The 12,801-nt window shown below is 33.8% G+C and overlaps 2 protein-coding genes across 2 annotated transcripts; both read left to right on the forward strand.

The window, feature by feature from the left end:
* Window positions 1–2,472: 2,472 nt before the first annotated feature.
* LOTGIDRAFT_162589 (hypothetical protein) lies at window positions 2,473–5,058 on the forward strand (the record flags this gene model as incomplete). Its single annotated transcript, XM_009058556.1, has 7 exons — window positions 2,473–2,571; window positions 2,771–2,833; window positions 3,189–3,239; window positions 3,840–3,909; window positions 4,080–4,135; window positions 4,603–4,672; window positions 4,976–5,058. The coding sequence occupies 7 exons, from the start codon at window positions 2,473–2,475 to the stop codon at window positions 5,056–5,058; spliced, it is 492 nt and encodes a 163-aa protein (XP_009056804.1).
* Window positions 5,059–9,483: 4,425 nt separating this feature from the next.
* LOTGIDRAFT_120651 (hypothetical protein) lies at window positions 9,484–11,403 on the forward strand (the record flags this gene model as incomplete). The annotated part of the gene is made up of 5 exons (XM_009058557.1): window positions 9,484–9,626; window positions 9,776–9,947; window positions 10,212–10,322; window positions 10,545–10,763; window positions 11,164–11,403. Coding segments are annotated over 5 exons (885 nt in total), but the record flags the coding sequence as incomplete, so codon positions are not given.
* Between the last annotated feature and the right edge of the window lie 1,398 nt (window positions 11,404–12,801).

The raw sequence follows: 12,801 nt of genomic DNA on the forward strand, positions 1-12,801 counted from the left end.
CTAGGAGGAGAAACACTTGTTTGATTGGGTCAAGAACTAGGTGTCATTCCGCTGCTTGGTCCATCAAATACTTTCACTTCAATAACCAAATATCTGGTTTGCCATCATCATATTTGAATTCAACCTACAGTGTTAATAACGCTTTGGTTTCAGTTTTACAAATTGTTGAAATACCTTCACAGCAATGTGCTTACCTGCCAACACAACCTCAAATTTGAATAGAATGGCAACTAGCGATCAGTGTGGTGACTTGCAAGAACATTCCCATTTTGAAAATATTCTTGCCAATGTACCAGCTGACCCGCGAGCACAATACCCCTATTTAAATAGTATGGCAACTAGTGATCAATGTGCTGACCTGCGAATACAATTCCCCCATTTGATTCGAACTTCTGATCAATTATCTTCACAATGGTCAAGGTATAACGAACTTTATATTATAGGACGAAGTGTAAAATACCATGATCATTGTGAAGATGGCGATAAATATGCTACCACAATGCTTATAGAATCAGCTGACTTGCAAGCACAACTCTCTTATTTGAAAAACGACAAATGCCCTTAAACAACACATTCCAGATGTACAACACTATACAATTCTACAATTACGACTGTCTACCCTTTGACGCAACGGCATTCACAACTAAGTCAAAACGATGTCTGTTATTCATTAGAATTCTATTCATTTACACGGAAATTGACATTTATTTCGGTACCTCACCAATTGAACACAGCATTAGTCTTCAGCAGGTGTCAATTCTCTTGCTGAGTCCTTACCTAAGATGTTTTATTTATGTTAACATGCTTTCCCGAACTGCTGAACGTCAAAGCTAAAATTGAACCTACCAAACTTTCTATGTGCAACACTTCTCATCTAAAATCACTAAAAGGGGAGTAACTGAGATAATTCTCGAACTGTTAACAATAACGACCAGAGATGTCAGATACGTTCACCTCAGAAAGTATATGATCAATCCCTAGAATACTGTTACTGTTACTTGCAAGCCTTCACCTCCAGATGTTTAAGGCCCTTGACAGATACCATGGTCAGAAAAGTCGGATGTTTGAAGAGAGGGCGGGTGGATGAGGAAATCTTCACACCGATGACTCTTACTGTGGTTTCTGTTCAGAAAGTCTAATTCAAGATTAAAGCAAACAGTGACCTGCTATTAATAACTATCAATCTTACCAATTACCCATTCATTTCACAAAATACTTCCTGTTTCCACAACCCTTATCAATGAGCCTCTTCTTCCTTACTTTCTGACAACATTTTATTATTACTTGCTTATTCTTTACCCATTTCTCATCTCTTACTTCGGAATCGGATTATCACTTGCCGTTTCCTCACTGACGCTTCCGAAACTCATTACGTTTGGCCATAATTTTTACCCTCTCCTTTTCCTTAAATTGTTTCAGAAAGGCCAATCCAACAATCGTCCTTACCATCCAGCTCTTTCATCAGATACAAAACTCAAATACAAACAATCCTTCCCTTCACTCCTCTTTCATAAATAACTTTTCCCAAAACTTATTAAGATTGTCCTAACCTCTTCCTTCTTGGTTTTCCATCCTTGCTATCACTGAATACATTTTCCTTATTGGTTTTCTTAGACACCTTTTCAATTCTTGCTAATTACCTTTTCCTTTATAACTTTTCCTCTTGACACTCTACGCTGCCTATGAAATCATAATCAAAAGAGTGGACGTTGAAGAGTGGTGCGGGTGGATGAGGACCTTCACATCTATAACTCTTGATTTTGGTTTCTTATATTACATCTTCGCAGAAAGAAAAAACGAACTGATCTATTGGAGTGCGGATCATTCCAAAGTAGTCAAAGTGGGGTTCGTAGAAGGGCTACACGAATAGAATAGCACTTCTAGGAAATATACAATTGTCCGAAATGCCATAAAGCATTCCACTAATTTAGTTGCTCGATTTTCAAATGATTGTCAAATGATTATGAATTAACTCCATCTCAAACCATTTCTTAACTTCACCAACTTGCCTTTGTATTTGTAGATAAGAATGTACACGTATAAGCCTATAACCTTCCTATAACCTTACTGTTGTTCAAAATCAGAAAAAAATAAGCTTTTTAAATAATAAATTCTTCTTATAACTTCTCAGAGACTCATAATATTGTTTGTTCATCAAATTGTAAGGTTTAAGATAAGAAATAATACCCATAAATAACTAGACTGCTTTGCTTAAGACATTTTGATCGGTTGTTTGCTTTCTTATTTAGAATTGTCGTCTAATATTTCAATGATATTAAACTTACATATTATTATATAAAAAGAAGACTATTGTAGTGAGAATTAGAGGATTAATAAGTGTAAATATATATCCATATAGTCCTATTAACGAAGCCCACCTAAAACTTTGGAACCTTATTTCCTGCGAGGTATCTTATAGTATTTGCTAAGACGTTTCATGCTATTGTCTCCGCTTCTCTGTATATCTTGAACATGTCTCTGATATTTTCTAACCTAAATTGTTGTTTAATCTCGTTCAAGGTTGATGAGAAAGAGGAGACAATTAAAGTTTTAAATATAAAACTCGAAGAAGTAAGTTCCTTTAATTAATGATTTTCTAATTATTTTCAAATTACATAATTAGTTTAATTATTTTTTAAGCATCTTCCCAAAATTATTTTTTCAAATGTGAAATTTTGTATATATATTTTTTTAAGAATAAAAAAACGGTATTTTTTTGAAAATCAATATTAATATAAAATCACTTTCATAATAATGTTTTCTTATATAGGCTGAAAATAATGAAAGTCGAATGCAAAATACAATTTTCTCTATGACAGAAAAAATAGAAGAAGTAAGTTATGTATTTCTTATCGTCGATTATAGAGTTTCCATTTATCCCGTTTGCATGATTCATAGGAACTGCTGTGAGTGTGCAATATTTTCACCACAGCATCCAAAATCCTGTCCCCAAACAATAAAGAATAAAAACATTAAAACAAATATATAAAATTATCAGGAAATATCAAAACGTTGAGTATAAGTACGCAATGTTGAGTTTGAATACACAATGTTGAGTTTGAATACGCAATGTTGAGTATAAAGACGCAATGTTGATTATAAATATGCAATGTTGATCATAAATACGCGATGTTGAGTATAAATGTGCAGTATTGAATAATATTGACCATTTTCTAAATTATCAACAGCTTGAAGGTTATCAAGAAGAGATAAAAAGTCTAACTGCTAAATTAGACGAAGTGAGTAATAAAAAAAAACAAATAATTTTACAAAAAATATTTCTTAATTAAAAAAAAACAAATAGAAATAAAAAGAGAATTATTTCATTAAATACACAATAAATACATTCTTATATCAAATTATTTAAAAACTAATTATGAATTTAACAAAAGGACAATTTGGAGATTTTCTTTCTGACAATTGGTTATTTTTGTTTAGGCTGAAAAACTGATATTTCGACAAGTTGTGACACTTGACTCAATAAATGAAAAAGTTCAACAAGTAAGCGAATATACTTCCATTAACTGATAATGTTGTGAAAGCAGGGAATAAACATAAAACCAAAAGATTTAAAAACCTTATTAGAATTCCCTTTCATTTTCCTATTTTTCTTTCCCATATTCTCTATCCCTTCCTGAAGCTTGTTATAGAACATTGTGTTGCTTTGATAAAACGGAACAAAATAGTCTTAAATTCGTTCTGCTTGAATTTTAAAACAAACATACATGCTACGAAAAAGTCTATGCTATGCCATATAATTCTTGCATGGAAACACGACTTTAATTTAGATATTGTCGATATACAAACAAATAGTTTATTTTAAGCGTTCTGAATTCCAGGACGAAGCTAGAGAGATGGATTTAGGAAGGAATATTACAATGCAGCAAGCAGAAATAGACAAATTAGAAGGTATTCGTTATTTACATAAAACTTATTTCGGGTTATGACCAAATTAATTCTCAATTCTCTGTGGGGAAAATTTCGTTTTGTTTACATGTTAACTCCTAACCAAACTATTATGAATTTTATCTCTCCTGTTTAATTTTCAAGAGTTAAATAATGTGTATTATGTTTTATAGATAAATGTTCTCAATTAGAAGCTAAAAATAAGGAGTTATGTGACAAGTTTGAACAAGTAAGTGTTTAAAGATGGTTATACAAATATCTTATTCGTGATCATTTGACAGTCGTTGTCTTAGGATAAGGTGTTAATGCCAAACCCTACACATTCGTTGAAAGCTGAATATCTGATAAATAACATTATCTTAATCGTTTTGTTTTTTAAATTAACCATATTGGAATTCCGTGTCCGCTTATCCCGACTTTTGACAAACTATGGAGGAAGAAGTAGAAAAAACCGTCATTTCAAAATATAAAAGCAATAGTTGCGACCTCGGACACCTCTCGAATCTGGTCACATAATACACGACACAATGGTTGGTTGGTTGGTGGGTGACAAGTTAAAGTCCGCTTCCAGCGTAAGCCGATATCTTAGACGACACTAACATAAACTCAATACACGAGGTAGCCAAGAGTCTATCTAGAATATTACCATGTTACTTTGATGTATTATACTGACTGTTGCATATTTGTATTTTTCAGACGGAAACAACTCTAACAGAATCACGAAATCAAAACACATTATTACAGACAGAAATAGATAAATTGGAATGTAAGTAAATCCCTCAAAATAGCAAAATTCACTGGAAACCCAATTCAAGATGTAAACTCATGACAAAACAAACAGTTCCAATCTAGTTGTTTTTGTATCAATTTTGTTTGCAAAAATTGTCGATAGCGTTATATGTGCCAGAAACCAAACTTTTGTATTGATCTATCATATCACGTAGTTTCATTTTTTATGACCTTTTATTTCATTTCTTTTGAAAACTTCAAGCGACTTTTCATTGACCCCTGCATGGGCTTAGATCTGTTCTCTTCCCTTTGTGACCCATACAATTGTTATATCTTGCAGCTGATGTGAGAGCAGAGAAAGCTAAATATGAAGAACTGACTAAAGAATTGGATACAACTAATGATGAGATGTCCTTTTACTGAGATGAAAATTAATCTAAATTTAAACTCGGTTTAAACTTTTGTATGTCTTTCAAATATCATAAATGTTCTGTGTAACTTATTTCAATATAATTTGTAAATACCATAATAACATATTTATCTACTAACTCTGATCAGTATCGACTTGGATGAAATAAGAGAAAACAATATTTCTCTTTAGCTACTTATATTACTGTTTCTTTGTTTAAAAATGCGTATTGATGATTATGATAGCCCTTTATGGAAAAAGCAGATTTTGATTTAATGTATTGGTAAACAAAATGGCATGGTATAGGATTCAATATATTATGATTCTAAACCACAAATTGATTTTTTTATAAAGTTTCATAAGCACAGAACATTGTTGATTTGTTTTTTTGTAAAGTGAAGGCATCTCATTGGAGAGTGATTTGTGGTATAAATTATGAAATGTATACACTTAAACCAGAATTACGAACCCATATATACGGAAATTAGAATTTTGCTCCTTTTCGGTCGTTTACCATCCTGTTCCATAACTTATGCCTTAAATCACTCTGGAAAATTGGGACTGTAGATGTGAATGTCCAGTGTAAAGACGCATATTGTGTAATAGGAAAGAATGCAGAATGAATCTGGAAAGAATTTTTGTATATACATTATTTAATTTATTCATTTATTTATTGGTTCACGATAAAAAGTTTATTTTGTGTTGGACAAATGGCGTAACGTTATGATGGAAAGATTTTGGCACGAGGATTAAAACGAACGACTAAATTACGTGAACAATTTTTTTAAAATTTTAATAGAGTGTTGGTGTTGTTTTGTGTTAGAACTTTAGTATTATGTATGTAACCCTTTAATAGGTGTGAGTTGAGCTTATTTAATATATTTTGCAATTTTACATTAACAGCATGCATAAGATGACCTCCAACCCAGATCTCTCAAATGCTTTTGATATGCTCTATGTTATATTACCCCAAAATTAAGACCATTTCTTTTTCCATGATATGCTCAAACATTCAATAAGTGTAGATTTAAGAAATAAAACCAGTTTAGATAAATTTCATTGGTGATTTTCAATTCATTTCGTAGCCTACTGAAAATGTTCCTGAAATTGCTAAAAGTATGTCATGCTAAGGGACACTGCAAAGATTGACCAACCAATCAAGTACTGGGTTCTAACCATTAATTTGGACATATACCTACATCAAAGACTGTTTTTTTAATCGGCACGATCTCTAACAGATTACACCCAATGAATGATTATTTTAATCGGCCAGATTGTCGTCCTGAGTCGCCTCCAATCGTGTCACTTTTTTTTAACCTGACCCCTGAAGCTTTAAGGTAGTGTTCCATAGTACTCACAGGTTCCCGACTTTTTTTTTGCAAAATGGGGTCGATCGACGAAAACAATAATAGGGGTACTATCAAGAAAATTCTTGACGGCAATGTCCACTTTTGGATGAGATGTAAACAAATGGGTTTTCAAAACCAAAGCAATGAACCAAAGTAATTCATTTTCATATACAGTATTCTTCAGAAGCACATTTTTCTGAGAAATACAAAAAACCCAAACATTTTAAGACAAAAATAATTGTCAAGGAAGTAATACAAATTAAATAACATTTTAGAAGATTCTAGTGGGCATTATTGACGAAGCGAAAAGAGTGTTGACCTCATAGATATATGTTCTTTCTGTGCGATAGACAGCTGTCAGGTGAACGATCATTTCAGTGTTTTGTTTACAATGAAGCAATGAGGTTACTTCGTTTTGTGATAGTGGTGGCTTTTATTCCTGTCGGGACCCGTGCCGCTTCCAATCTGTTACATGATGGAGATTTTGAAGGACATTCATCCTATCCATCAAATGATTGGAAATGTATTGGAAATTGTCAGATGGCTGTGGTAAAATCAGATAAAGTCAGTGGAAGCCAATCTGTCAAAATTTCAAAAAGGTCAGTTTTCTTTCTATAATCTTGTGTAAACCAACACGCAGCATGTGTTCGCCTATCGGACAGATACAAAATTCCCAAGTATATCTATTTAACTCTCATTTAACATTGCCCGTCATAATCTTAAAGACAGTCAAGTGGTATTTTGTGGGGCGTGCGATTCTGATAAATCCTCTCTCTTTTGACCAATAAAAATAGTTTTCCGGCTTCCTTGTGTGTTGACCTTGACATGCTCCTTAGAATTAGAATTAGACCCTTTATCTGCCATGTATTTACTTCTACCCTTTTTTACAGAAACAATTGGAGAGATGGTCCTTCTCAAACCGTACCGTTAAAAAGAAACACTAGATACCATTTTATATTTTATATTAAACAATTAATTGATCAACCGGGAAAAGTTTTACAGATGTATAAAGTTAATGGAATGTTCCATATCAATGGAGGCAAGTTTCGTTTATGGATAATTTTTATAAAACACACTGTTTTACCCACAAGATATACTGTAGTTGAATTATTTGGCTATACAAAAGTTGGTACAGTGTCCGAGCACGTCGTTTAGCTAGAGTGGAATTCCGATGGTTTCATTAAGATTCATTTATGTAACTCTCTTGTTACCTGTACTTGAAATTACGGAAGGTCAAGTTCCCCACTTTCTTCCTAATTGCTGTCGGTTAGGTGTGGTTAAGTTGACTCATAGATTATCTATTTCAGATAAAACCTTATACCCCGTAATTGTTACTGATCAAAATGTCCATACTGGTAGAGGATGGGTTAAATTAGAATCTTTTATTCAAACTCCAGATGTCGGTAAGAAACAAATTTACTCATAGAATGAATGTAAATGAATAGAATTAAATGATGCATCCGACGGAATCTCTATTTATTCATTTACCGCTACTGATTTTGTCATGCTTTGAAGGAGTTTTTGGTTAACTGAAATGGATTTTTACTTAAATGCATATTACGACTCAACTGCTAAGATGAAGAACGAACTATAGCATGACATTAGTACTTTTGGTTAGATGCTGAGGGAGACTGGCAATGATCGGGAACCTGATCGACTAGTGCAACCGTGATCAACTATGTCATTCGCATGGATTACAAACCAATCCAATTACTTGCTTGCTTTTGTAGATTTTACGGATTCCAGTATAGTTCTATGTGGACCAGATCCATCTATAAACTACCTGGTAGACGGTGGTACTATAACTTTACTACCTGAAGATACCCATTGGAAATCAGAGGCTAATAAAAGAATTGATGAACATAGAAAAAATAACATTAATTTTAATATCAAGATACCTTCTAATACCAACCCTCATGATTATATTGTCGAGGTAGGGGGATTCACGCTTTTCGTTTTTTTAATCATCTTATTTGGTATTTAATAACCCCGAGGGTACCAACATTAACAGCAATATGGGGTCATTCAGTAATGTGTTAACAAATTGCCTGTTAAAGCCCTTTTAGTCTCAGACTTTTTTCCCAAACCAAAATATAAGTGGTTTTCCTCTTGAAATTAAGGGTGGAACTTTAAAGTCGATTTTCTCGAAAGTTTGAAAAAATTTCGAATTTCTGTTTTCTACTGACATAGACGGGGGGACATGATGAGCTTTCATTACAAACAAAAATTATACCTCACGGGTCAAAAGTGACCAAGTTACAGCCATTTTAGTTCAGGGGTGGGTGTCGGTAGACTGCCTATGCACTGGTTGGGGTGAAGACCAAAGCTTTGCCGTTCTGCTCGCCTTCTAGGAATCACTACGACGATCTTTAGACCAAAAGACCTTTTGTGTCTTTTTCAAGGTGAAGCTAAATAAACACGCTTTTCCATTTGGTTCAATGACAAAAACAGAAATGGTTTTGGAATCTAAATACCAACGTCAGAGAGAGCTGTATTATTACATGTTTAACTTCTCCACTTTGGCCAGCTATTACTGGAGATGGTCTCGTGGACCGTATGTAAGTATAATATGGTGGATGATTGGGATCATTATTCGCTTTCAAACACCTCTGCTTGCTCTAAGACTAAATTTATATAGATTAAATTAAAATTTTTATTGTCATTCTGCTGTTCACTTTGTAAATAACACGTCTTTCTGCATTACATCCGACCGAGATGTAGGACCTAAAACCCTATTCATTCCATTTCAGGATCACCCTTTCTATGCTGACAATCGAAAAGCAATTGCGGAACTACACAAGCATGGGTAAGTAAACATTGTGAACAGCAATCAGAATATTAATTTTGCGTATTGTATCTTTGTGGGATTACAATTTGTACGTTGAAAATCTTGACACCATGTGATTACATTAAAAACGTCCCACCTACCGGAAAGGAAAGGCTCAAATTTCGACAATAGCTATGAACACTATTAGTGAATAGATTAGCTAAAACAATCCCGTTTCTGAGACTAAGGTACGATTGGTCAAACGGATGGCGAAAAAATCCCTCTTTTAGTTTTGCTGTGGCAATTTTGTTGACATTTTCAGTGTACCAGTCCGAGGACACAATATATTCTGGGGAAGTAAGGATAATAAACTACAACCAGATGAAGTTATCAAGATGAATGCCAACGAATTAAAGCATGCTGTAGATGAAAGAATCAGATATGTTGTTAATCAAACAAAGGGAATGTAAGTATACACAAGACGAACAAATATTTACTTGAAGGGGATAATGCAACAGATTCAAATGCAAAATACTAAAAACATATTGTCGACATCGAAGCATTTTGTCAGCCAGTATGCTACAATTACAGATGTCTGATATTCCTTTCTTCCAGGATAGATCACTGGGATGTGAGCAATGAAATGTTACATAATCATTATTTTGAAGAGAAAACTGGAGATCCTTACTATAGTCATCATATGTATAAATATCTACATCAATTAGATCCTAAACCTAAATTATTTCTCAATGACTATAATATTATACCACAGGGCACTTTTACATCTGTAAGTAGAACTCTTACATTCAGAGCGTAGTGGAGAACATAGATTTCGACTAAATATCTCATCTCGGGTATGCTTAAAGAATCCACGCAAAATGAACCCTAGAGCTATATAGGTTTCCGCTGGAGCACCACACATTGTATAGCCTTCTTGTAAATTCCACTCTGTTTTATTACCTCGTACAAATGACTTTTATTATTTCAAATGGTGTTTTTTGGTCAGAATATGCTCTTTATATTTCTTGTGACATTTCACGGTTTTTATTAGGCGTTTGTCAGTCAAGCCAATGAGTATAAGAAGGCTAATGTAGGATTATATGGTCTTGGAATCCAATGTCATTTTCCAGAATATGAAAAACCAGATGCCACACTTATTAAGGTGAGTTTATCTTTTTGTCAAACCTACCTTCTTCCCTTTTCAATAGTAAATATATATACTTGTAAACAGGTTTGTATCGTGAAGTTTTTCTTTAAACACTTCATGTGTTACATAATTTGAAAATTGCCGAAAACGATAAACGTAACAATAACCATGGCGAATAAACTTGAAAATTATTTCTATATACAATATATTATAACATATTCAGTAATGTATTTCTAGAAACGTCTAGATCAAATGGCGACAACAGGATTACCATTATGGGTGACAGAATTAGATGTAGTTGTAGCTGATGAGAATACAAGAGCTGATTGGTATGACATCACATTAAGATCATTATTCAGTCATCCTGCTGTCGAGGGTATTATACTCTGGGATTTCTATGGTCCACAACATTGGAGAGGCCCTGATGCTGGTTTGGTCAGTGACTTGGATTATAGGGTAATAATCAATTTTCTTTTGCAATCATAAATTTATACTTCGACTGTAAACCGTAAGATTTCCTTCAGAACCATACTTGAACTTTGAGGGAATAATCAGATTCACCTATCGGCAAATTGGAGTTTCTACGCTTTAATAGTTTGTTAATCTATTGAAATAGTGTTAATAAAATATAAATGAGCAAACTTAGATGTCATAAAATGATCAAGATTTGGACAATTATTTTAGAGAAGGTACTGTCACAAATGTTTCACATATTACACTATTTGATTCTAAAACAATCGCTGTACAGATGAATATAACTGAGAGGGAGGGGAAAATTAACAACTGGTAGCCATTCTGTTCTGGAGCTTACATTCTAGAATCGGCTAAGAATTTTCATAAAATTTTGTGTTTACAGGTAAACGCTGCAGGGAAACATTACTTGGATCTAATCTATCAAGAATGGAATACTCATGTTATTCATGATTTAGGAAATGGTAAAATTTTCTCTGTTAGAGGTTTCCATGGTGACTATGAAGTGATAGTAAAATATAAAGGCAGTCCAATTAAAGATCAGAAATTTACTTTGACTAAATCAGATACACATGTTGATGTTACAGTCACTGATATACATGGTAAGATATGTTACAGTCACTGATATACATGGTAAGATATGTTACAGTCACTGATATACATGGTAAGATATGTTACAGTCACTTACATACATAGTAGCATTTATTTTCTATCATTTAACTTTCCGAATATTCCAGCACATCCATACATCATCACAACCAAAGCACCGAATCTGAATGAACGTCCTGTTCACACTGGCTCATATCAGTATGTTCACACAGGAGAATATAACATAGGATCAGCAACCTCTGAACATTCGGAATTCACATGTACAACACATTGGTCAGGTTTCTCAGAAATAGGAGATGATAAATATGTAGATGCTTATTGTCCAAAAGGTTACATTTTGACCGGATGTACATCAGAATCGAAGGTAGGTTTCATGTTTACACAAAATATACCTATTCGATTCTGGGATAGGTCCATTGAATTATTAAATGGTCGCGTTTTTCATACCAAGTCCTCGAGTCTATGGTCAAAGAAAGTAAGCAAACTCCTTGAAAAGGATCGAGAAGTATTAAATTGGATTGTTTATTTACTTCAGTGTTCTGTTTGTTTTTTTTAACTTGTTTTTGAAATTCAGACTCCAAGTGACACGAAAGATGGCGAATCAATAGAAACAACCAATGGTCTTCACTGTAGGGCCTGGAATGGTGGTGGATCCACTTCTCGTAAGTTAGAAGAATATTTCAATCACACAGCATAACATTGTATTATACTTACTGATACTCAAAGTTGAGATATCTTCATGTCAAACTCCGTCTTATTCCTTGATTGCCAGAGCCTCGGAAGTGAAAATGCAACGATCTGATTGAGTTGTACAATAGCGAATACAGCCAATCAGTGCCTTATTCATAAAGTCTGTAAACAATAAACCATAATATGTACAATCTTTCTGTCTAGGGCTCTGATTGGCTGTATTCGCTGGTTTACAATCCAATTAAATCACTGTATTCCATGCTGCAAGAATGGTGGTTATTGTTACGGCTTAACAATATGAAGATGGGGTTAAGGGAATTCCTGGCGTTTCTCCTACATTTGTTCATATCAAGGCTATACTTCTTTTAATTCAATATCCAATACCCACTAAAGCTTATTCAATTCGTATTTTTTGTTTTCTATGTTCAGCTGTCCAGGCGGTTGCTAGATGCTGTAAAAAGACTGGACTATCCTGTACTTACCGGCGATCTCATTCTTCACCTCCAACAGAAAATGCAAAAATCGAAACACGATGTCCTGCGAAAACGTACGCTTTAGGTGAGTTAACTCTTGTAACATTGAAGAGATCCAAAATAACTCAGGTGGTTAACTATATCCTCACACAGATCTAGGTAATATTTGATTTCTCTCTTTTCAGGTAGGATGGGACAAAGAAAATGTTTATTTTATAGATTCAGAGACACAGATATGGCGTGTCTTCATG

This window comes from Lottia gigantea, assembly GCF_000327385.1.
Source record: "Lottia gigantea unplaced genomic scaffold LOTGIsca_34, whole genome shotgun sequence".
Classification (NCBI taxonomy): domain Eukaryota; kingdom Metazoa; phylum Mollusca; class Gastropoda; family Lottiidae; genus Lottia; species Lottia gigantea.